This window comes from Neophocaena asiaeorientalis, unplaced genomic scaffold, assembly GCF_003031525.2.
Source record: "Neophocaena asiaeorientalis asiaeorientalis breed wild unplaced genomic scaffold, Neophocaena_asiaeorientalis_V1.1 scaffold129, whole genome shotgun sequence".
Taxonomy (NCBI): Eukaryota; Metazoa; Chordata; class Mammalia; order Artiodactyla; family Phocoenidae; genus Neophocaena; species Neophocaena asiaeorientalis.
Genome location: NW_020172446.1, coordinates 9,798,634 through 9,822,994, shown reverse-complemented (window position 1 = coordinate 9,822,994; position 24,361 = coordinate 9,798,634). Strand labels below are relative to the sequence as shown.

General features: G+C 56.1%; 3 protein-coding genes across 12 annotated transcripts in view; 1 reads left to right on the top strand and 2 right to left on the bottom strand.

The window, feature by feature from the left end:
- Positions 1-6,583, top strand: part of ENO3 (enolase 3) — an 8,144-nt gene extending 1,561 nt beyond the window's left edge. Inside the window, exons 1-12 of one of the 4 annotated variants that reach the window (XM_024736982.1) lie at positions 883-1,069; positions 1,701-1,787; positions 2,034-2,129; positions 2,280-2,338; positions 2,510-2,579; positions 2,977-3,110; positions 4,007-4,229; positions 4,321-4,518; positions 4,720-4,921; positions 5,341-5,449; positions 5,605-5,663; positions 5,750-5,900. In XM_024736982.1, the coding sequence (XP_024592750.1) occupies positions 1,703-1,787; positions 2,034-2,129; positions 2,280-2,338; positions 2,510-2,579; positions 2,977-3,110; positions 4,007-4,229; positions 4,321-4,518; positions 4,720-4,921; positions 5,341-5,449; positions 5,605-5,663; positions 5,750-5,819 (1,305 nt within the window). In that variant the 5' untranslated portion in view covers positions 883-1,069; positions 1,701-1,702 and the 3' untranslated portion in view covers positions 5,820-5,900. Of the gene's footprint in view, positions 1-882; positions 1,070-1,700; positions 1,788-2,033; positions 2,130-2,279; positions 2,339-2,509; positions 2,580-2,976; positions 3,111-4,006; positions 4,230-4,320; positions 4,519-4,719; positions 4,922-5,340 lie in introns of those variants that run through there. The other 3 variants (XM_024736970.1, XM_024736962.1, XM_024736979.1) reach the window with 3 other exon arrangements.
- Positions 6,584-6,712: 129 nt separating this feature from the next.
- SPAG7 (sperm associated antigen 7) lies at positions 6,713-11,759 on the bottom strand. The gene is made up of 7 exons (XM_024737016.1): positions 11,049-11,759; positions 8,403-8,470; positions 8,082-8,170; positions 7,856-7,940; positions 7,516-7,605; positions 7,260-7,416; positions 6,713-7,145 (listed from the first exon to the last, which is right to left on the bottom strand). The coding sequence occupies exons 1-7, from the start codon at positions 11,131-11,133 to the stop codon at positions 7,036-7,038; spliced, it is 684 nt and encodes a 227-aa protein (XP_024592784.1). The 5' UTR covers positions 11,134-11,759; the 3' UTR covers positions 6,713-7,035.
- Positions 11,760-12,371: 612 nt separating this feature from the next.
- On the bottom strand, positions 12,372-24,312 carry CAMTA2 (calmodulin binding transcription activator 2). Of its 7 annotated transcripts, none has more exons than XM_024736900.1 (15): positions 22,985-24,312; positions 22,671-22,774; positions 22,224-22,291; positions 22,006-22,141; positions 21,335-21,421; positions 20,919-21,072; positions 20,441-20,575; positions 18,958-19,892; positions 18,113-18,239; positions 16,289-16,423; positions 14,529-14,644; positions 13,724-13,908; positions 13,343-13,421; positions 12,979-13,201; positions 12,372-12,820 (listed from the first exon to the last, which is right to left on the bottom strand). In XM_024736900.1, the coding sequence occupies exons 1-15, from the start codon at positions 23,013-23,015 to the stop codon at positions 12,492-12,494; spliced, it is 2,844 nt and encodes a 947-aa protein (XP_024592668.1). In that variant the 5' UTR covers positions 23,016-24,312; the 3' UTR covers positions 12,372-12,491. The 7 variants fall into 7 exon arrangements, with proteins under 7 accessions (XP_024592668.1, XP_024592676.1, XP_024592683.1 ...); XM_024736908.1 differs by having other exon boundaries at positions 21,335-21,406; positions 22,985-24,309; XM_024736915.1 differs by lacking the exon at positions 21,335-21,421 and having other exon boundaries at positions 22,985-24,311.
- Between the last annotated feature and the right edge of the window lie 49 nt (positions 24,313-24,361).

Below are 24,361 nucleotides of genomic sequence, written 5' to 3'. Positions count from 1 at the left end.
ACGAGCACGGAAGCCGATGACCGTCGTTCGCCGGCCGGACGGCCGGAGCCCGGGCGTGCCCTCAGCTTCCGGCAAGGGCTGCAGCCAAAGTCGGGGCAGACCTCACTCCCGCCAGGCCCGCCGAGGCGGAGAGAGTCACCGAGTGCAGAGACTCATTTCCCTTCAATGCTGCTAGCCGACCACCCGACTGGCCCCCGGCGGTCAGACGCTCGGAAAGGGCCACCCCCTCCTCTCGTCCATTCATTTTTTTCACTTTTGATTCGGCATCATTCACTGATGGGCTGGTATCACGACCTGAAGCGCCCGCGGTCGGTGGGGAAAGGGCTCCTGACTCTCCACGCAGGGCGATAAGTGCTGTCCTAGCGCTATCAGTAGGGCGCCGCGCCAACTCTGAGGGCCTGTCTAAATTCGTCAGCCTGTCCCTTCCCCCACTGCCCTTGCTGGCCGAGAGAGGGTAGGGTGGGGTGGAGCCGAGGGAGGCCGCAATGGGGACCCTGAGAGGTGAGACTCTCTCACCTTCTGAGTGGGGAGTTCAATTTTAGAGCTCAGAGCTTGCCCAGAACCCCCTACCCCTGCCCCCATTGAGGACAGAGGCAGACCCCCGCCCTCCAAGTGAGCTGTGCACGTGTGGATGTCGTTCCTGCAGCCCCTCTTCCAGGCCCCCTCCCCAGTCCTGCAGGACTCAGGTTACCCCTGGCCTTTCCTAAAGGGCACTAGTTCCTCTTTAACCTTTGCAAAAGAGGAATATAATCCTGGGGAGAGGAGAGCCCCTCCCCTGTTTCTCCCCAGGAGTGGAATTAAAAATAAGGACTTTTATTGGGGAACAGAAAGGAGGGGGTAGTCATTGATCTTTTGGGAAGGGGGCAGGTGTCTAGGGCCAAAGGCTTCTGTTTTAGGCTATAGTGGGCACTTGGCTGCCAGCTGGGCTGGAGGGGGAGATGGAGAGGGTGAGAGGCGGGGCTGGCTGGGGTACAGGGTGGCTGGAGGATAAATGCCCAGCCTGAGAGGGGGTGAGCTGACACTGTCCCAGCTGCCACCTAGACTCAGGAGCCCAGCGAAGAAATCCCAGGTCTGGTGAATCTTTCAGCCCCGGGGGATAGGGGTGGTAAAAGGTGAGGGTGGTGCCGCCTGGAGAAGGGGGGGAAATGTCAGCATTCTTTTCCTTCTGGGACTGGGGGTGCTTGAGAAGCCTGGAGGGGTTGGAGCAAGCAGGATGGGGGTGCCCAAGGACAGGGAAACAAACGAGACTGTGAAGAGAGGCAGGCAGAGACGATGGAGAAGCGTGGTTACAGTTGGAGCCAGGTGGGGGAATCTGGGGCCCCTGAGGATTTGGAGAAGGCTGAGGAGCAGGAAAATGAGGTAGACTAACAGGAGAGCATCCGAGGGCTAGGAATCCGTGGAGAACAGAGTACTTGGCCAGAGGGTGGAGGGAGAAGGCAGAAGTGCAGCTTTGCAGGAGGTGGGGTTGAGCAAGTAGTGGAGTTTTAAGAGAGGCCTCCAGATTCTTAAGACGTGAGAGTGGAATGGGAGCTGTTCTGAGTGGGGGAGGGGCTGCGCCTGCCACTTTGGTCTGTGACCTTTTTGTGGGATATTTTTAGCTCCAGCACCTGCCTTCTTGGGGCGGGAAGACTCTTAAAGGGCAAGGGATTTCGGGTTCCTTAAGGGGTCAACGGTCCGCACTCACACCTCTCGCCTTGCAGCCATGGCCATGCAGAAAATCTTTGCCCGAGAAATCCTGGACTCCAGGGGCAACCCCACAGTGGAGGTGGACCTGCACACGGCCAAGGGTAACACAGGCCCATTGAATGGGTTTACCTGGGAAGACCCCCAACTCCATCTGCCTTTGCCCCCCAACTCTATGCCACATCCACTCCTTTCTCTGGGATCCCCTCTCCCAGCCTGCTCCCCAGCAGGGAGCAGCACGAATCCCTCTACACAGCCTCCTGCCCCTGGGCTCAGAGAGGAGACAATCAGTCCTTTGGGGGGGTGAATGGGACTGGCTCTCTGTGATCTTCCAATTCCTCCCACCTCAGGCCGATTCCGAGCAGCTGTGCCCAGTGGAGCTTCCACAGGTATCTATGAAGCTCTGGAACTAAGAGATGGAGACAAATCTCGCTACCTGGGGAAAGGTGAGGAAAGACCAATGGGGTGGTTTCAGGACGTGGTATGCGATGTCTGCACAGGGTAGAGGACGGGAACCCAAAGCTCTTGAGGAGCTGGGGGCCACGGGAAGAGACCTAATTGAATAGAAGATCTGAACCCCCTGCTTTGGCCTCTAGGGGTCCTGAAGGCCGTGGAACACATCAATAAGACTCTAGGCCCCGCACTGCTGGAAAAGGTAAGTGGAGGACCCTCTCTCCCCCTCACCTGCTACCTGGTCCCAAGCAGCTCAGGCTTGGCCAACCATCCCATCTGCCCCAAATACCTGCACTTCTCTTTCCTCCAGCACATGCCCTGACTCCTGAGAAATCTAACCTCTGTTCTCCCCTCCTCAAACCTGCCCTTCCAGAAACTAAGCGTGGTGGATCAAGAAAAAGTTGACAAATTTATGATTGAGCTGGATGGGACAGAGAATAAGTGTGAGTGAAGGGCTAGGGACAGGGGACGGGATGGGCTGTGGGAGGGGCAGGGGAGAGACCGCGGACTGAGGTCTGGTTAGGATTATTTCTGTGTCTCGCATTTTGGGGCGCACCGTAACTGGCTGGATTTGTATTCATCGCACAGGCATTTCCTGATGCCTGCTCTGTGCGAGGCTTGGGCCAGGCTGTGGACACAGCCGTGAAGCCGACACATTCCCCTGGGCTGGGTGTTCCCAGAGCACCTCAGGCTGTTGGGGAGAGATCTGTTAACAAACTCAGTGCCCAGTGGTTTGGAGTTCTGGATTCTTTCTGGGGTGACCAGAAGGGATGTTCTAGGAGCTGACCCTAAACCCTGTGTGAGGCGCTCTCACACTTTCTTTGTACTTGCTTCCTCCAGCCAAGTTTGGGGCCAATGCCATCCTGGGTGTGTCCCTGGCCGTGTGCAAGGCCGGAGCAGCTGAGAAGGGGGTCCCACTCTACCGACACATTGCAGATCTCGCCGGGAACCCAGACTTGATCCTCCCGGTCCCTGTGAGTGCAGCTGCCCCGCCGCATCCCACGGTGACCCCACCCAGCAGGGAGGGCATAAGCAGCCCCTGGAAAGTCCACCTTTCAGACCCAGCTCCAAAGAAATGGTTTTCTGAAATGGAACCTCTCCTGCTGCGGTCCAGCCCTCCTCCTTTCCCACAATCCAAACCTTCCCTTTAACCTCTCTCTGCCTCTTTCCCTTGATGTAACCGGGTTCCTTCACATTCCAATCCCAGGCTCAGTAACTCCAATTTCTCATTCTGCCCTATGCCCCAACCCCAAATCAGATCGAGAGCTTCTTCATGGCAAAGATCTTGGCATTTTATTTTTGTATCTTCTTTAATACTTATCAAACCAAATTTGCTCTTTATGGAAATCCTTTGAATTTCATTGCAATAATAATGTTACCATTTATTGTTACTTACTGGCTAGATTGTATAAGAGCCTGAGCTCTGGAGACAAGCTGCTGGGTTCGAATGCTGGTTTTGTCCCTTTACTAGTTGTGTGATTTTAGGCAAGTTTATTTAATCTCTCTGTGCCTCAGTTTCCTTAGCTGTAAAGTGAGGGATAATAAATTGTACCTAGTTACAGGGTAGTTTTGAGAATGAAATGAGCCAATAAAATATATGTAAAGCACTTAGAGCAGTGCCTGGCCTGTAGTAAGTGCCATATGCCATATCAGTGTTAGCTGCTACACCAGGCACAGGCTAAGAACTTAACATCCAGTTGCTCTAATTTAACACATAAGATCCTGCAGGTAAGCAGGTGGTGTCCCCATGTTATGGAAATGAGGAAGGAGTCTCTGAGGAGTAAAATTATTCATCCTAGACCATTCAGTAAGTAGGGGATCCAAGATTCCACCTCGATGCCCAGGTCTAAGCACCCTCTCCCCATCTCAGGCCTTCAATGTGATCAACGGGGGCTCCCATGCTGGAAACAAGCTGGCCATGCAGGAGTTCATGATCCTGCCCGTGGGAGCCAGATCCTTCAGGGAAGCCATGCGCATCGGTGCCGAGGTCTACCACCACCTCAAGGGGGTCATCAAGGCCAAGTATGGGAAGGACGCCACCAATGTGGGTGATGAGGGCGGCTTTGCACCCAACATCCTGGAGAACAATGAAGGTCAGTGTGAGCACTCGGAGGGGCAGAACCCCTGGGTCCCCATGGAGACGGGGTGCACCGGAGCCTCAGGTCCTCTCTTTCCCTCCCCCAGCCCTGGAGCTGCTGAAGACCGCCATCCAGGCGGCTGGTTACCCCGACAAGGTGGTGATTGGCATGGATGTGGCGGCGTCTGAGTTCTATCGCCACGGAAAGTATGATCTTGACTTCAAGTCACCTGATGACCCCGCACGGCACATCACTGGGGAGAAGCTGGGGGAGCTGTATAAGAGCTTCATCAAGAACTATCCGGGTGAGACCCTGGATGTTCCGTCGCTCCTGCTTGAGTCTCCAGCAGCTGCCCTACACGCCGGCTTCGGCATCTCCACTGCCACCAACTCAGTCTCTCCGATCCTTAGCGCCACTGCAATCTCCACCCAAACTCTTCTGACCTGTCACTCCCCTGTGAGGCCCTTCTGACCTTTAACCCGAATCTGCTCCCCTTTCCCACCAGTGGTCTCCATCGAGGACCCTTTTGACCAGGATGACTGGGCTACCTGGACCTCATTCCTCTCGGGGGTCAACATCCAGATCGTGGGGGATGACCTCACAGTCACCAACCCCAAGAGGATTAGCCAGGCCATTGAGAAGAAGGCCTGCAACTGCCTGCTGCTGAAAGTCAACCAGATCGGCTCAGTGACCGAATCCATCCAGGCGTGAGTGCCTCTGGCCCTCATGGCCTCCCTCCACCCATACCCAGTCCAGCTACAGTATTGCCCACTAACTCCAAGTCTGACTATCCCTTGGCTCCTGACCCACCCCACCCTTTCGACCTCAAGGCTTTAACTCTTGACCTCACCCCAAGAGCTTTGCCATTGTTGCCTTGCCATGCCTCATCCCCACCCTGACCCTATGCCATCCCTGTCTCCCAGATTCTGCTTCTTCCCACTAGCATTCAGGAGCCCAAATTCAAGATCAAGAATCTCCCCTTCTCTCCTGCTTCCCAAAGAACTTAGTCATCACCCTCCCCTGAAATCTCCCACTCCCCAAAACAGAAGGGAAAAGCCCCAGCTAGCCCCTGGCTTTCCCACTGAGGAGGTCCCACCGGACCTTATTGAGTGTCCTCTCCACCTAGCTGCAAACTGGCTCAGTCTAACGGCTGGGGGGTGATGGTGAGCCACCGCTCCGGGGAAACCGAGGACACGTTCATCGCTGACCTCGTGGTTGGGCTCTGCACAGGACAGGTACTCGTGGCCCCCCTCCTGCCGACTGAGTTTTCTTGGGATCCCTGGCCTCCTGCCCTGGAGTTGAATGCCACCACAGGCTGCTCCCTCAGGGCCAGGCCCAATCCCTCGTCCCTGGTCTCACACAACTCCTGGAATTCCTCTTCCCTCTTCAGATCAAGACTGGTGCCCCCTGCCGCTCAGAGCGTCTGGCCAAATACAATCAGCTCATGAGGTACAGTGGGTGCAGCAGGCCTGGGTGTAAGGAGCTGAGGGCTCTTGGGTGGGAATATCACAGCCCTGACTTGGTCTGCCTTCCAGGATTGAGGAGGCTCTCGGGGACAAGGCTGTTTTTGCTGGACACAAGTTCCGTAACCCAAAGGCCAAGTGAGAAGCTGGAGGCCCCAGGATTCCACGGGACAGATCTAGGCCTTCAAGCTCTTCCTCCTGAAATAAACATTGGTGCCAACCAGGGCAGTGTGGCCTGCTCGTTTGTGGGAGGGAGGGAGGAGATGCTGGTCTCTGGGCTGGATGAGACAGGAGGTGAAGAAGTAGGGGCAGGAAGGGAAAACGGACAGGGAACCTGCTGGGACAAGGAGGAAGTGAGGGACTGGCCAGAGAGAAAGTTGGGCTGGATCTAGAACCACAAAGCTCACAATATGGAAGGAGGCTGGGGGAAGCAGGTGTATTATGTGAAATGAAGCTGAAGAGGAACTGACAGAACACTGAACCAGCTCCAGAGAAGGGGAGCAGGGTGGGGGGCCAAGGCCTGACATCACCATGAGGGGGAAGCTGGATCAAACCTGCCCATAAGTTGAAGTGCACGGTCTGCAGAGGGCACTGCAGTGTTAAGTCTGAGTGCTCGTCCTTATGAAATCGAAGAGCTTGGTGAGGATGAGAGTGTAACCAGAGCAGCTACCATTTCCATGGAGCTTGAAGGATGTGAAACTATTCTAAATATTTGACATATACCGGCCTATGTAATCTTTGAAACAGTCCTATCAGATAGTTACCATTATTATCCCCATTTTACTGGTGAGGAAACTGAGGCACGAAAAGGTAAAATACTTTAACCAAGGTAACAGTAAGTGGCAGAGCCAGGATCCAAACCTAGGCCATTTGGCTGTAGTGACTGTGCTCTTAAAATACTATCTCATAAATTTCTACAAAAGTGCCAATATTTCGCCATCTTTGGCCCACAAAAACAATCTTATACTGTTCAATCTATAATTGTTTCTCTTCCTCTCTAGAACCCACCTTTCTCTGTTCAAACAAAGCAAGACATTGGGTCAAACAGTGTTTACTGAATGTAAAGTAACCCCAGCCCCATGGGGAAGAAAATTTCAGGGAGAACAGAGAATAATACAGATTAAATACCCACCTGTACATTCACACACACACACACACACACACACACACACACACACACACACACACACACACACACACACACACAAGCTCCAACAGTGACAAATCAAACACCTGCTTCCCCCAGCCTGAGTGACAGCTGTTAGGAGGTGCTTCAGAGGTGGGGCTCCAGGATGGGTTCTAATAGCAGCAGCCTCATCCCTCCCTGCCCTCTGCCCTGCCCCAGGGAGCTGGGGTGTCTAGGAGGTAGGTGGCAACTCTTCCCCGCTCTGCCGCAGACGCTTCTTGGCCCGGATCTCATTCATGGCCTCTTCAATGGAGCGTGTGTCCCTCTTGTTGGCCACAGGCACTGGGGGCAGAGGGGAGGGTGGGAGGGCCTAGGAGCCCTGTGCCTCAGCCTCCCTCCCCTCCCCCCATCCAGTGCTCCTCTGCCCTGCCCTCCCAGCCCCCACTGCAGCCTCACCACAGCCGTAGGTTTTGTTGGCCTGCAGCATGTGGGCCGCATCCTTGGCTGCCCCCTTCCCAATGAGGTGGCTGTACTTGTCCTTGTAGTCGCTGGCAGGGCTCACCACCACAGGTCCCTGCCGGGCTGCCTCCTCCTCCTGCCGCTGGGCCAGCTCCTAGGGGTGCCAAGGTGGGGCACCAGAGCTCAGGGCCTGACCCCAACCCCTCCCAGCTGGGGGGCTGCAGGGCCCCAGGGACTGCCAGGTGTAACTCACCTTCAGCCTCCGTTTCTCCTCAGCCTTCTGGGGGTCCCACTCCTCGCCACGACGGTAGGAGTCCAGCTCTTCATCGGAGGGTGCAAACTCCTGGGAAAGAAGGAGATGATGGGGTCAAGGTTTCACATACATGTTTTATCTCATTCCTCTCCCCCAGTGTGGGGCACAGGCTGAAAAGGAGAGAGGAGACAGCGGGGAACTCAGGCCTTTTACCTTTTTTGGGGGGCAGTGCGGCGCAGCACGCAGGATCTTAGTTCCCCGACCAGGGTCGAACCCGTGCCCCCTGCAGCGGAAGCTCAGAGTCCTAACCACTGGACCACCAGGGAGGTCCCCCTTTTACCTTTTTGAAGATCATGACATAGCGACATTCGTCATCTTCCCCAAAGGAGAAGGATGTCAGGCCAGCCACTTCCACCACATCGTGTCTGGGAAGGGGGGAGCGAAGGGGAAAGACTATGTAGAGCCACGAGGGGGCCCAGCGTCCTCCTCTGGAGGGTTCTCCTGTCTGGCCCTTTCATGCCTCCTTGGTCGTCCATTTCTTGCCTCCCCAGCCCAGAGACACTCACAGTATGCTCCTCTCTATCTTGTTCATCGGCTGAAACTTTTTCTTGATCTGCCCACTGTCTTGGATGAAATCTGACACCTCTTTCTCCATCTTGGTAAAGGGAAAAGTGAAGAAGGTATGAGATGATGGCCCCACCCAAATATCCCCCTCCCCTGCCGGGCCAACAGGCCTTGGCCTCCCACGCCTTTCCCAGCCGCTGTGCCACTGGCTTCTGGGTTTCACCTCTCTCAAGACAGTTTCCAAACTGACTCTTCAACCTTCCAATTCTAACTTATTGGAAGTCCTTTCTGAGGCTGCCTTTGATCTCTCCAGTTGTTCTCACCCTTTTACGAAACTCCACTTTCTGCTGTTTCTCTTGCTCCTGTAGTTTCTTCAGGCGGGCTGCCTGCTCTAGGGGTGAGAAATGGCAGCATGAGGCCGGGGTGGAAGCATGGGTGGGGAGAGTTTGTAAGGCTTCAAAAGAGATCTCATGTCCACTGGGAGCGTGTCAGGCTAGGAAGGTAGGATTACTGTTTATTTGCCAAGCATTTATTGATAGTTCCTCTATACCTGGCACTGTGCTAGGACCTGGAGTACAAAGAGGATTAAGACATAACTTTGCCCTTTAGGAGCTCACAGTTTAGTGGGAGTAACAAAGATCATAATCATGCTCAACCCCATTTCCCAACCCACTGGGGAAACCAGCTAACAAACATTTATTTAATGCCTGTGACACACCAAGAACTATAAAGCACTTGGGGTGGTAACGAGAACAAACCGAGCCCTGGCCTCAAGGAGCTTATCATCTCACTGTCTGCATAGGGAAGGGGAAATTATTTAACTTCCTATATTGTGTAACACCCCCACTTTTTTTTTTTGCGGTTCGCGGGCCTCTCACTGTTGTGGCCTCTCCCGCTGCGGAGCACAGGTTCCGGACGCGCAGGCCCAGCGGCCATGGCTCACGTACCCCCACTTTTTACTTCTACAGCCAAGATGAAGCTGAAATGGCCAGTCTGACACTCTTCTCCTTTGTGAGTGTAGGTGTCTGAGGTGAGCTGTAAAGGGAACTCCCTACCCTTGGGTCTCACTGTCCCCTCTTCTCTCTTCCGCCATTTCAAATTCTTTACATCCTTAAGGCCCACTTCTTCCACAGGATTGGAATTCCTTCAGCTGCACTGAACCTCTTCCCATTTTCTTAATCACTTCATGTCTTTGCACATGTTGTTCCTACTGCTTGAAATGCTCTTCCTCCTCTTGCAAACTTTGAGATCCACCATGAGTCAGAGTTACTCACTTCTTCCTCTGGGGCCCAAGCACATTCGGTTCTGACACCCACTACGGCATGTGCTGAGAGCTAACAGAGTGTAACTTTTGTCCTCCCTACCCCACTATGAGCTCCCAGAAGCTACAGACCCTGTTCATCTCCTATCCAGTTACTCTCTGTGGCCCCAGGGCCCCGACAGCTCAGGAGCTCTCCTTTCTCCCACCTCAAGGACTCTGACCATCAGCACACCCCATATTGGTCACTGACTGTTCTCGAACTGGCTTATGAGTCATCTCTCTGCATCTGAGGAGGTGGCGTAAGATTATGGTTAAGAACATAGACTTAAAAGTCACACATGGGTTTGAAACCCCACCACTTAGTAACAGTGTAACGGCAGGCAACTGACTAAACTCTGAACTTCAGCTTCCTAGTCTGTCAACGGCCGCTGGTGAACCCACCTAGTCAGTCACGGTGTTAAATAATTCCAGTTCCCAGGTCCCATTATGCTCCCTCCTTCCTCAGAGCTTTCAAATCTCTGCCTGGAGCACTGTGCTCCCCTCTCACTTACTGACTTACCTATTCTTCACATCTCAGCTCACTGCAGACTAGGTTAGGACCCCTAGGTAGCCCCTCTCATAACAGTTATTTTTCTTTCAGAGCACTTATAAAGTTGGTTATTAAACTCCTGTGTGATCGTTTCATCAATGCGCATTTCGATACTCCAGACTGTGGGCTCCTTGAGGGTACCCTGGCCCCTAGCAACCATCCAGTAAATATGGATGTTAGTTCGATATTAAGCAGCACTTGAGCCCTCTGAAGGCACCCAGGCTGCCCTGGCCTCCCTCGGACGGGTGGGGAGCCGGTGTCCTCCCCAAGGTAGTCAGTCATTCTGCCAGACTCATTCACACTCCGCAAAGCGAGCAAGAGAGGACTATACCGCCCGGCGGGCCGCGCCCTAAGCTTGCAGCCCAACTTGAGCCTCCTGCTGGGAAGTTACTCGGAGAACACAGGCGGGGAGGCCATGGCCAATCGGACCGGGTAGGGGCATTCTCATCCCTCCAATCAACATTCACGACCCGCCCGGGGAGCTCTGGAATTTAAGGGTACAGATGAGAGAAAGGTTGGAGGGGGGCCCCAAGTAGGCGGGGCATAAGAGCGCCGAAAGGACCCAGCAGCCAGTTAGAGGTGCTGAGGGTAGGGTGGGCTAAGAGGAAGGTCGAACAAAACTTAATAGGTAGACCTTTAAGTTGAGGTGGCCAATAGGGGAGAAAGGACTGCGGACGGGCGTGTCCTGAATCCAATCGGAAGGGGACGAGGCTCAGGGACTCGAGCGCCGGGAGGTGGGCGGGGCCGAGCGGTCGAACTCGCCCCCCCCTCCGATCCGAAGGCGGGCCGAGGAAAACCAAGGGGTTGGGTGGGGTTGAAGGCAGCCTACCAATCAGAGCACGCCACCGGCGGACAGGCGGGCCCATCGGCGAATTGAAAACAAGGACTGCGGAAGGCCAAGGTAGAAAGAGCCAGGGGCCCGGCGCTGGGCTTCAGGTAGCCAATCATCGTCCGCTAAGAACAGCGGGCGGGATGGCACCCCTTTTAGGGACTCGGGGGGTCTCTGAAGGAGCCCGTGAGGGGTCTTTCAAGGTTGAGAAGGCGGGGTCGTCCAAAGGGGTAGGAGTGCGGTCCTGATAACCGGGCGAAGAAAGCCGGTTGTGAATTTGGGATCCTCACCTCGGGCCTTGCGCCGAGTCTCCTGGTCACCGAGGCTGGGTGGCTTCTCCATGGAGCTCAGGATGGAGCCCAGTAGGTCCGCCATCTTGGGAGTGACTGAGAGGGGGGCGGCGCGTCTTAAAGGGAAGGGCAAAATGCCTTTAAGGCCGGAAACACGTCGGAGGCGGTAAACCACGCACCCACCCCGGCGCGGCTTAGATCCCTGCCCAGCGCGCCCGCAGCCTCCCGCCGGCCGAGGCCCCGCCCCCCGCAGACAGAGGCCGGAGGCTGGCTGGTGCAGCGATGTTTAATGGCAATTCGTAGAAACCAAGCCCATGCACAAGTAGAAAGTGCTTGTGGAGCCGGCAGGAGGCCCCCGCCACGCCTGGAGCCACAAGCCCGGCCGTGCAGCCCTCCCTGCGGCGCCTTAAATAGATTCTTCACTATACTCTGTATGTTACATTATGTACAAGCCCCCTCCCCTCGGGGACGGGGCGGGACTCCGCAACGCGTTCCTATATACACCCCCCCTTTGGCCCGGAGGTTGGTGGCCAGAGTCGGTCGGGGTGACTGGGGAAGACGGGGCCAGAAAGGGAGGAAACAGACGCAGACATGCGGAGTCGGGGTGGGGGCACGGTCAGCCCTGAAACACGAGGGGCGTGCGCGTAGCGAAGGCAGAGGTGGGACCGAGGCGGATACATTCAGAGACGCGTCGAACAAATAAATAAGGCAAGTCAGGAAGGGGCCGAGGTGGGTACAGGCAGGGAGGGAGCTGTGGAGAAGGGGCAGGCAGGGCTCCGGAGGTCACAGCTGAAGATGCAGGTATGTGGGGCGTGGGTCTTCTGGAGCCAGGGACTAAAAGGGGGGGCACGACCCGGAGGGAAGAGGAGAAGGAGCCGGGGGTGGAAAAGGGAGTTCAGCACTTCGGAGGGGGAGGGGGTGGAGACCGAGGACGGGCTCCAAGAGAAGTGACGGGAAAGCTGCCGACAGGGGGCTCCCCCTCCCCCAGAGAGCCCTGTCCCTGTTAAGACTGCAAGAAGCGGCCCCCAGGGTGATGAGAAAGGCAGTGGAGAGGTCAGGTGGCCAGTCCGGGCTGGGGAAGCCCTTCCAGCTCCTGGTTCTGCTTCAATTCCCTCATCCTGCGGAGAAACAAGGAAGGAGTCAGAGGAGACCCGCAGATCGGGGAGGTCGGGTGGGGGAGGTGGCAGGCCCAAATCCGGTGAGGGAAAGGACAGCACCTGTGCCGGCAGCGCCGCAGGAATCTCATGATCTTCCGGGCTGCCTGGTCCTGCTTCTTGGTGAGAAAGGAGCCTCTGGTGGAAGAAAGAAAAGATGAGTAGGATAAACTTGCCTGTCCCTAAATGAGAGTAAATGGCCCCTTCTTCCCAAACTGCAGCCAGACTGATTGTGTTTTATGGAATGGTCGGCATCACCCCACCCCGCGCCCCACTCTACTTTGAGCGCTCATAATTCCATTGGCATAAGCGGTACCGGGATCACGTCCACAGCTGGTGGGCTGTCAGTGTCCGCTGGAGCAGCCCTACCATCTGGGGCCGGTGGGAGAGGAGGCGGTGAGGGTGGGGGCCCTTTAGGGTTGGTGGCTTCATAGTCCATGAGGAGTAGGGGGGCCTCTGGGGCACCAGAGGAGAGCTGGCCTGGGACCATCTCCATAGTAATCTCAGAGGTTGGCAGAGGAGCAGGGGGAGGACTCCCATCCGGGGCACTAGAATAGGCTGATGTGACGGAGAAAGTGCCATCCGATAGCTCCGAAGGCGAGGAGACGCTGCTCAGACCTGCGAGGTGAGGGAAGGGGGTGAGGGCAGAAGGCGCCACCTGCCCCCTTGCTGCTCTTACCTCCCCATCCCCGCTGCCTCCTCTCGCACTCTGTCTCCCACCCTCTGGCTTTCCCCTGGCGTGTCCTCCCACCCGCAGTCCCCTCTTAAACCCTCACCAGTGTCTGGGCTGGAGGAGGGCGGCGACAGGGCAAACGGGGGCTCAGCTGAAGCTTCCTGTCTCTGCAGTTCCTCAAGGCAGCGGGCGAGGCGCACGTGACCCCGGGAATGAGCCACGGACAGGGGCAGGCGGCCCAGAGAGTCGGGAATGCTCAGTGCCTGTCTGTTCCAACGGAAAAGGAGCACGGCAGCCTCCAGGTGGCCCAGGGCACAAGCCCACATCTGAGAAGAAGAGGGTGGAGGTGGAGGTGAGGCCTGGGGCCCGTCCTCACTCCTCCCCTGTATCCCTCAGAGGATCTTCCCTTTGAAGAACCGTTCCCGTTTCCCATTGCCCACGTGCACTCAGGAACCCAGCATCCTCACCAGAGGAGTGCAAGAGAAATGGTCCACGTTGAGTGGGTCAACCTCTTGCTCTAAGTCCAAGCTTCCGGTCTCCACACTCCTGGAGGGTTTGGGAAAGGGACAACAGGGTCCAGTCAGGGAGAGAGGGCGCCCGGTAGGAACTTTAGAATCGAAGGGACTGGGAAGCACTAAGGTCAGTGGGATAAGCAGTCAAAGAGATCCATGAATGTCAGGAGGTCAAGAGGTCAGCATTGTAAGTCAGGGGACATTAAAACTCCCCCAAGCGCAAACCCTCTTCCAGGCCCTCTTCCTTTCCACAGTGACCCCAGCTCCCATGGCAGGGCTCCAGTTCCTCCTCAGTCCCTGGGCACCCCCGCCCTGCACCCGCTGGCCCCGGCTCACCGCCACTGGCTCAGGGTCTCGATGAGGCGGGCGTAGCCCTGGGCAGCAGCCAGGTGCAGCAGGCTCATGCCCCGGAAGGGGCTTCCATGGGCTAGACGTTCAGGACCCCTCCAGGTGGAGCGTGGCATCATGCTCTCTACCAAGACGACCACCCGTGCCTCGAACCCGGGTCCCTGGCCTTCATCCTGTGGTGCACACACCCTTAGGTAGAGATGTGCGCATCCCCAGCCTGGGATGGCCTTAGCCACCCCACGCCTGTCCTCTCAGCTTCCAGTTCTGCCCTCTCCCCACACGTCCCAGTCTAGGTTCCCACCACTCGGATCTCTGATGGCCCATCAGTCCTCCCAGTTCAAGTTCCTGGGTGTCCCCCCGGCCCACAGGCAGCTTCCTCCAGGCCAGACCTCACACCCACTTGCCCATGTTGTGCCTTCACTCTGGCTCAGATCAGTGCCATATCCACAGATGACTTCCCCCACTCAGAACTCAGAGTCCTCTCCCAGCCTTCTTCCCTCCGAGACTTGGGACCCCCAGAGCACTGAGCCCCAACTCCCTGGATCCCCTCCCCCACCCTCTCCCTCACCTCCACCCTCCTTCAGGCCAGAAATAGTCTGAAGCCTGTCATGCCAAGAGGGTGCCCAGAATAGCCACTCTTGCCGCGGGGCGGGGGTGGGAGCAGGATGGCGTCAGGGACAGGGAGGAGGGCTGGCTGGGGCCGGAGAGCTAGGGGAGTCACACACTAGAGCCTATTTCTAAGGAAGACCCTCCCCCTGCTCCCTACCGTCGAGTGCCCTCCTCGTGGAGGTACCTGAATCGGAGGGGCATCAGGACCCCGGTAGGGGGCCTGGCCAGCTGCTGCAATCTCTGCCATCCGCTTCTCCATCTGCTCCAGTCGCTCCAGGATGGACATCCGGAACTGGTTGTCTGAGAGGGAGTGGACGTGGGGGGCTCAGTGGGCAGAGTCTAGGGGATGCCCTGGACACCAGAACTGGACCCTGTTCCAGAGTCTGGGTGGTGAAGACACAATCATATCCTTTCCTCCTCTCCAAACAACGGCCCTTTACCCACCCACCTTCTGAATACAGCCCCCCAGGACCAGTCCTCAAACTAGGGGTCTTCATACTATCCATCGACCTAGGACCTGAATCCAGAACCAAGACTGTGTCCTTCAAGACACACAGACAGTAGGACTCCCCACAGGGAATCCAGCCCTAGCTGCCCCAGATCGATCTCTCTCTCTCTCTCTCTCTCTCTCTCTCACACACACACACACACACACACACACACACACACACACACACACGCTCCCAGCCTTCTCCCAGGTGACGGTTCTGTCCCTTCTTGCCCCAGACACTACCTCTGTAGTGGGCTGGGGCTCAAGGCCTCCAGGGTCCCTCCTCTCTGTTAACCACTGCCCCAAAGAGCTCAGAGACTGTGATTTGAAAAGCACCACCCCCTCCTCCTGGCCCCCCGCAGCTGTCCACAAAGAGGATGGCGGGGAGGGGAGACGACAGAGATGGATGGTCACATCCATTCCTCCTCCTCCTCCCCCACCCCATGCACAAACGCACATGCACACGTCCCAAGCTATATCTGTTCCCTCCTGAGATCACACAAGGACAAGGAGGGGAGGCAGGAGGGGGTCAGAGCCATAGGGAAACAGAGAAACCGGTGCAGGCTGGGGATGTTCTGAGATGCCAGGACAGAAGGGCATGAAGGTAGAGAGGGGACAGTGGGGAGGAGGTGGAGAGGCATGAGCAGAGACTCAGGTGTGACAGGAGAGTGTGGAAGAGATAAACAAGGAAAGGAGAGAAAGCACAAAGGAGATCTGGGGGACATACCAAACAGGCGATAAGGAAGAGGGGAAGTGAAGACAAGGGTCCTAGGAGAAATGGAAAGAAGAGGGAGGCAGGAGACCCACAGGAGAGCGGTAAAGCACAGATTAGATAGGGACAGGAGGAGACGGAGAAAAGCAAACCTTGAGAAAGAAGCAGATGTGGAGAGAAACAATTCTGAAAGCCACAGGAGGGATAACCAATAAAAGGGACAAACACAGTTCTGAATTTAAACAAATACACACACGTATACACATACGTGTGTATGTATGTGCACCTCTGTATAAAAAAATATATTAAAGGTGCTGTATGTTACTGAGCAATGTTATAGTCAATTTTCATTTTTTACTTTGTGCTTTTCTGTAATTTCAAAATTTCCTATAATAAATGCCTATCTTTATAATTAGAGGGAAAAATGGTAAGAAAGTTTAAATACGTGTTTAGGTACATATATACACTCATGTGTATCCCATGTATGTTGCTCTACACCCTGTCGCTGCCCCTCCCATCCTCTGAGATGCAGAGGACAGGACAAGCACTGGGACAAAGCTGGCTCCAAGATTTACAGGGAAGAGGAGGTGAAGGAAGCTTGCTGCCTCATTCAGAAATGACCAATGAAGCAGGAGCTGGGAAAAGCAGTAAAGTAGGGGCAAGGCAGTGGCTGCCTGAGTCCTGAGGGGTCTAGGAGCATGACATGCTCAAAGGTTGTGGGGTCAGAGGGCTAGGTACTCACCGTCCAGTGACAACCAGTCAAGCTGAGTACTAGGCAGTGACAGGAATCGGCGGGCTCGATACTCAAAGAGCACAGAAGCAGAAAGGGGTCCCTCCCTCCCTGCCACCTGCAAAGACACCAGCCCAACCTCATGGGCTGGGGGGGGCAAGGATCAGCGAGGGGGCTCTCTTTCCTGGGCTCTTTCTCTGACCCCCTGTGTCAGGGTCACAGGTGATCATTTCACATCTACCTCCCCTACTCCCCCTGCTGTGGGCCCCAGAGGCTCCCGGCTTCAGTGGCCTTGGCACTAACTGGGGAGGGATTCCCTTCGTTTGAGAACTTAATACCTACTACAGGCCAGAGACCCCTTGGCTTCTAGACCCTGTACTTAAGGATGTTGTCATGCAGCACCAAGGTATAGAAGCAGCGGATCAAGAAACACCTATACTTGTAAACAATTTGATGATGGTGAAATCTCTTGATTCCCCAAGATCAAGGTCCAGAGGTCACAACCCTGTTAGTAAGATACGGGAAAGGAATTAGCTGCTCACCAACAGGGCCTAATAAGAGCTCTTTCCCAGGGTCTCAATGTCTATAGCCTTGAGAATGAAACCACCAGGCCCTGGCCCCAAGACCAGAAGCTGAGACTCCCAATTCCTAGCTTCTCTGGTCTCAGCCCCTCTCCTGCAATCCACCATTAAACAGGGCTGTTGAGACTGGGGGAGGACACAACTCATAGACAGCAAAGCTGTCAAACTGTCACTCTAGTGGTCCTTAGGGTCCCACAGCAACATTGCTGAGTGCTGGGTAAGGGGCAAAGGTGGTGGCAAAAGGGCAGAGATGAGCCTTGGCAATGACATCTAGACCGGGGCTGTCCAAAAGAACTTTTGCTCGGTGACAGAAACATTCTGCATCTGCATTGTCCAATAGGGTGGCACTAGCACATGTGGCCACTGAGCACCTCAAATATGGTTAGTGTGACGGAAGAAGTGAATTTTAGGGCTTCCCTGGTGGCACAGTGGTTAAAAATCTACCTACCAATGCAAGGGACAGGTTCGAGCCCTGGCCCGGGAAGGGCATCCCACATGCCACGGAGCAACTAAGCCCATGCACCACAACTACCGAGCCTGAGCTCTAGAGCCCGCAAGCCACAGCTACTGAGCCCACGTGCCACAACTACTGAAGCCTGCGCACCTAGAGTCCGTGCTCCACAACAAGAGAAAGCCATGACAATGAGAAGCCCGCGCACCACAAGGAAGAGTAGCCCCCTCTCACCGCAACTAGAGAAAGCCCGCGCACAGCAACGAAGACCCAACACAGCCAAAGGAAAAAAAAATTGATTAAAAAAAAAAAAGTGATTTTAAATTTTATTTAATTTTAATTCATTTCAATAGGCACATGTGGCTAATGGCCACCATATTGGACAGCACAGGTCTAGAAGCCAATGTCCTTCAGTCCCAAGACTGGTTGGAGGAGACCAACATCTCTCCTTTCTCATTCTCCTAAGAACTCCCTGGATTGGAGCCAGAGGGCCTGGACAGACATTAGACACTCCGTGGGTCAAATGCCTGACCTTATAGGAGGGGAGGCCAAGGACCTAAAAAAGGAACAGACTTACCCAAGGTCACCAGTCAGCTAAGAAGTAGATTTCTTAGACCAGAACTAGACCTTCTGACACCTAAGCTCAGAGTCATCTGCCTGCTGGTGGACCACAGGGCTCAGCCCCAGGACTGGATGAGGTCTTTCCACTCTCAGGAACAACCCAACATATTTGTTCCCAGGTCTTCCTGGAAGTCCTAACTGTCCTATCTTAGTCCCTTCCCCTACCATTCCCAGTCCCCATACCGGGACAGTAGCAGCGTAAGACACCAGGCTGGACAAGTGAGGCTGGCACTGCGATGTGATCGAAGACGCAGGAGTAATGCTCGGCGGCCTCTGTCCAAGGTCCTGTGATGAGCACCTTGACCCCACCCTGCAGACGGAAGTCAGAAAGCAGTGTGACTGGAGCTCTCTCTCTTGATTATCCCTTCACTCAGTCACTCATTCATTCATTCAGACCCTGAGAGAGGATCTACTGTCCCCTGTACACCCCTGGGTCTGGGGTGTAGGGATTGGACAGGACCCAGTGGAGTGAACTCAACCCACTGTCCCTTCTCCCCACACTCCTGTCCTCTACCTGAATCTGCCAGAAATGGGGACCTGATTGCCTTCCCCAAGGCTACCAACCCATTTGCAGATAGCTGTCACTGGAAGGAAGTCCTTTTCTCAGGCCCCCTCTGGACCCCCACTGTAGTTCCTGCTTTCCCTCCCTGGAGCAGCAAAAAGCAGAACTTCTCCACTGCTGAACACAGTCTTTCAGCTTCCCAAAGTCTGCAATCACATCCCAGTTGTATTTTCTCTTCTCCAGGCTGAGCTGTCCCAGTCCCTCCCCGGCCCCATCCCACCCCATGAAACAGTCACCAAGGAATGAAGTCCCCTGGGGCACTTGAGGGACTCACACAATCACAATTCACAGGTAGAAGGAGGAGGGAGGGAGAAAGGGTTAGTCAGAGGGCCTATGAAAACAGGAAACGAGCTACACTCTATGAGGTTGGGAAGAGAACTAAGCAGCCGTGGGAACTGAGGGAAACTAGGTCACAGACCACAGGGTAAGAGGGATGCAGGAGGGAGGAGAGAAGCCTGAGACTCACCTCAGGGTAGGACCACTCTGGGGAGAAGTCTGTGATGGTGCTAAGAGCAGGAGAGAGCTGGGGGGCTGGGGCAGGGCCACTCGGAGCTTCGTCACCGATGAGTTCTCCCATGAGCTCAGGGAATGATGAAAGACTGAAGGGCTCCAGTTCACTGGCCCCACCAGCTCCTCCAAACAAGGCCTCCCCTCTTCCTACTCTGCCTGATGGCTCCAAGGGGGCAGGTGAGGGTGCGGGTGAAGGAGGGGGTGAAGGTACAGGTGGGGCAGCCCCCTGGGCCTTGCGCTCCTCCCCACTGTCATCATCTTGAATGAAGAAGCAGTTTCCTCTTCTCCCGCCTGCTCTGGGCTGTGGAGCGGGACCCCGAGCAGCTGCCTGAGGCTCCAGGGCAGCAGCGGGCTCTAGGGCAGGACAGGGGGTATGGGCAGCCTCTGTCTCAGGGAAGTCTGGGCTTACCCCCTGCCCTCCTCCATACGTCTGGCCCCTCTGGGGGCTGTTGAGAAAACGATCTGGGTCAAAGGCAGGGCTGGGAGGAGCTGGCGGGGCAGAGGGCTCAGAGCCTACGACTACAGCCAAGCTCATGGAAGGCCTAGGATCGGTCTGGGAAGCCAAGTGCCTGGTGGGCGTCAAGCCCCCAGTTCGCTGCTCCAGTCCCGTCAGGAGGAGGATAGCGGTGCCTCCTGTCGAAGAACCCCCTCGGGAGGTGGGAGGGCTAGGTCTGATCTCTAGGGGTTCCGCAAAGCCGGAGGAAGAGGAGGAAGAAGAAGAAGAAGATGGGGAGGTATGTGCCTTGGGGAGCTCTGGGGGAAGTGGGGCTATCAGTGGAGGGGGTTCAGGGGGATGGGGGACAGAGGTCAGGGTTAAAGCTCGGGGCTCCACTTTGGGAGAGATGATGCGGTGTTTCGTGCTGCTGCATTTGTGGGTAAGGCTCCCAGAACCTGCAGTGGAAGGGGTGGTGGGGAGAGAAGGGATACGACACATCTTTCTCCAGCCTTCCCTTACTGGAAAGCTTTCATGCATTTCCTGAGATGTCACTAAATACCAGAGGTGTCATACTGATTTTGGCCACTGGGAGGCGGCAGAAATATTTCTCCTCCCCCTCCCTCCCCCTGGAGGAGCACTGCAGGAGAGGATTGAGGGCTTGGGGGAATAGCTGAGAGAAATAGGTAAAGGCATAGAAAAAGGACAAAAGAACAGAACCAAGTGGGTACCAACTAAGAATAAAGCTAAGCCTGTGTGTAAGTGGTAGTGCTGGGGTGGCCAGGAGCTGCTTTATGAAGAAAGCAAATAGAGAGCCTGGGCTGCCAGGAATCAAGTAAAAGGAACTGGGCAGTGTGCAGATGGGAAGGCCTCTGCTCATCTGGCCCATCTTTCTGGAACATGCAAAAGACATGCAAATAAGCATGCAAATCCCAGCTATCCCCCTGGTGTGAGTAAGGGCAGCACACTAGGAGGGAGGAGGGTTCCAAGGTCAGGGGTCACTAACCAAGGCCTCCACTGCAGAGACAGGCGTGAGTTCGGGGTGCAGGCTTGGTCGGGTGGGTGTCCAGGATCTGCTGCACCAGCTGCTCTACAGAGAACTCCTCTGTCCCGTTCCCACAGCTCCACTTGATGCCATGAACTAGAGGAGAGTTGGGGGGAAGTGCTATGGGACCCCCACAAAATAGTCACCAGGGAATCTTGATGGCTCTTCCAAGCACCTGAGATGCTCTAAGACTTCTGGCCAGGTGAACAGAGGCCAGCAGCCTCAAGACAGCTCCCATAGCTCATAGCTGCCCTCCATATTCCAACACCTTAGATCACACCAGGGACCCTGGTACCCACCCACCCACCCAGGAAAGACCCCTCCTGGCTTGGGGGGAAATGGTCACCCCACAGACTCCTGAGTATAGAACCCTGGCCCCTTTGGGAGCTCCCTATGTCCACTTTCCCCATTGAGAGCTGTCCTAGCCCTGCTGCCTTACACATGGGCTTCAGCTGTCCCAACAGCTCCTCCCGGGACCACTTGAGCCACTCTCGACGGTCGCTGCTGATGGAACAAAAGATGGGGCTGCAGCCCTTTCCACAATCCTCCAGGGCTGGGACGTTCAGGTAGTGCACAAGGACGATGTCAGGGTTCTGAGAGCACAAGGGTACATGCAGAGTGCTATGGGGGGCGTCCTGCCGCCCAGGGGTTCAGCCTCCTAGTCCTCACTTTCTTCCCAGGCACCCCCAACCTCACCCCCCAAGTTCTGTCTCTCTCCATCCCCAAACCCCTTTCTCTTCTTCCCAGTCTCCTTTTCCCACTCAGAACCTAGTCATCCTTCCACTTCATTCTTGCAGGCCCCCACCTCCCTCAAAGAGCCAGGTAGACTGTCTCCCTGAGCTCTTCCATCCTCACCTGGAGCAGCCAGTAGCAGCGCCGATGGAATGTGGGGACGATGGAAGAGTGAACGTAGCAGCCATAGAGACACTGCCAGGAGACAGGCTGGGGTGGGGGGAGGGCTAGTCTGCTCCCCAACTCTTCCTCTGTTCAGTCCCTTTGCAGGAATCCCAATCTTTCCACCAGTTCCTCTTTCACCCTCACCCACCCCCATCTATTCCCCACACCTTTCAAATCCCAGTACCCCAAGTCACCCCAGGACGGAGAGGAGGGAACAGTGGGGCCAGGGCCTTACAACAAGGACCAGATTTGCCATATGGGACCATCCAAAAATCAGAGGGCATGGCAACAACGCATCCAAGATGAGGAGCAATGATTTGAGGGAAGAGAAACCTGTGCTTAGAGGGTCAGTACTCGGACCCCTGTGGGAAATGCGAGAGAAGTAAGGGGACTGGGCATCTGTGTCCTCCAGAGGGAGGTGTGGCCTAAGTCCTGGAGAATTGGGTCATGGAGGGAAATGGGAAGCAGAGAGTAGGCTAAGCAACCACCTAGCGGATCCAAAGTGAGTGAGAAGGGAAGAGTGACTGGGAGGGTGGTAGACAGAGAATGTCACCAAGCCCTGGCAGGGCTGGAACCCAGCTAGCGGGGAGAAGGAAGACCAGGGCAGGTGAGCTGGAGGCCTCGCTTACCTCCATGCCCTGGACCTTCAGCTTCATGTGGTCCTCTCGGGTGGTCTTCCCGTCCTTCCGCTTCTTCCAGAGGTAACCATCCTTCCGGTATTTCACCTTCTTGCGGTTGTAGAGGATAATAGAGCCATTCTGAGGCCTGAGAAGGGAAGGATTGGCCTCGAGTTCTGTGTACAGAACCCAGGATCCCTGCCACTCCCCACCTTCACAAAATTTCTCACCTTGTCTTGGGTGCACAGGATAGCCACTCATCATGCTTCTCGAAGGTGATCAAGTAGGATGCAATCTCCTGCAGGAGAAGAGGCACTCAGGTGGGTGTCCCCTTTCCAAAGCCTCAGGCTGGCCTCTTGGTCTTTCCCATCTATACCTCGGGGATAACAACAGCGTCTGCTCTACAGTGTCCTTGGAGGACTGAATGAGATAATGCAGGACAAGTACTGAGCACAGTGCTTGGTTTGTAGGAAGTACTTTGTAAGTGGTAGATAGTATCTTTACACAGGTGGATATGCCAAGGAGGAGCGAGCTACTACAAGATGCAGGGCTTTATACCTCTCCTATGATCCTCAAAGAGCCTAGAGAATGTCAACAGGCACAGCAAGACCCCCATTCACACTCCTCCAGCCCACCAGGCCCTGCTATGCCCTAATCCCCCAGGCTCCCTAGAAAACCTCATTTGTATTCCACCGGAGCCGCTCTGGAGGCAGCAGCGCGCAGCGAGGAAGACACTCCAGCAGCTTCTTGGGTAGAAAGATCTTCAGGTGGTGGCTGTTCTCTAGAGGGGATGAGAAGGGAGGACTTAGGGTGTTGCTCCTGATATCCCTGTGATAATCCAGGGGAAAAGGGCCAAATCCAGAGCATGGGGCGGGGTGGGAGGGTGGGATGAAATGATGACAAGGAGAGCAGGGATCCAAGAATTAGGTCACCACCACTTGGGGAGAAAAAAAGGCTGTACCCAAACTGGGAACCTGGATTGTGAACTCACCAGCAACCTCGGTGGTGTCCTTGGTATTCATGGTGAGGGCTCCAGGGGGCAAGGTCACCCCCGGCCTGAGGGGCCGGGGGGAGGGGGAGTCTGTGCTGGGAAGGGAGAGAACAAGGTCATGGCAGAAGCCTCCACACTATCCAGGATGAGGAGGATGAGGTAGGAGACCAGGTACAGAACTGGGTCGTGATATCTAAGAAAGATGAGGAAGCGAGAGGAAGGGGCTGGACTATGATGTCAGAGTACAGCCAGGGAATGGAGGAGAGGGCGAACCCAGACATGGTGCCAGGAACCAACACGAGCGGGGAGACACAACAGAACAGAGTAATCAGGAAGAGACCGGCAGGGTGGGGGAGGGGAGAAGGCCGGCGGGGCTGGCGTTGGGCTCTTGCGGGTCTGGGGCTACGGTGAGGTCAGGTCCTGAGGCTGGGACTCAGAGCATCCGGTTCTTGGAGGATGTTTTGGCAAATGAGAGCCTGGATGCTGGGGGGAGGGCGGGAGATCTAAGTCCGGGTGGAGAGCTAGGCCTTAGAAGACACACCCTGAGTTACTTCTCTATTTGATTTTTTCGAAGGTGAAGGGCAGATCTGACAACTGATCTTAACCTACACCCTTCCCTCCAGATTGGTCAGGGCCTGGTACAATCTGGGCTAGAAACCGGGACCCAGCTACCCACCCTCAGGACAACCCATCCTCCATCCTGAGGCTGACCGCCCTGTGCACCCCGCCGCACCTCTCTCCCCAAAGCCTCTGCCTCCCTCGGCCTCCAGGCCTACTCTAGCCCATCTACCACTCTGGCTCCAGCCTGAGCCCCCACCCTCCTGGGGGAACAGATGGACGCTGGAGGATGCTCTCAGCGCGGGCTCCACCAGGTGTCCGGGGATGGGGAGGAGGAAGAGGCCCGTCCGAGCTCGGCTGTGAGCACTGGAGCCTGGGTTGTGGTAAGGACTCCGCCCTAGGGCGCAGGTGCGCAGTCCTGGATGGGGAGCCGGCCAGGGTGCGAGGCGGGCCCGGGGGCGGCCCCCCCACCGCGGGGCGGTGGTCCCCGGAGACGCTCCGAGGTGGGAGGGTCCCGCCTCCCTCCCGCACGGAGGGATGTCCTGCAGGAGATGCGGAGCAAAGTCCGCGGACGCGTGGCGGGCAAGGGACAGTGCGGGTGCGGGGGTGCGGGGGTCCCCGGGACGGTCCTGCCCGGCAGGTCCGCCGTGGGGCCCTGCGCCGAGCTGCGCCCCCTGGCGCGGGGAAGGAGGACGGAAGCGGGGAGTGGGGGCGAACCGGGAGAGGGCCGGTGGTCCCCGGCGCGGCGCGCAACGTCCGGGCCGGTGGAGCTGCGCCCCCTGGCGCGGGGCGGAGAGGCGGGCGAGAGGCCCCGGCTCT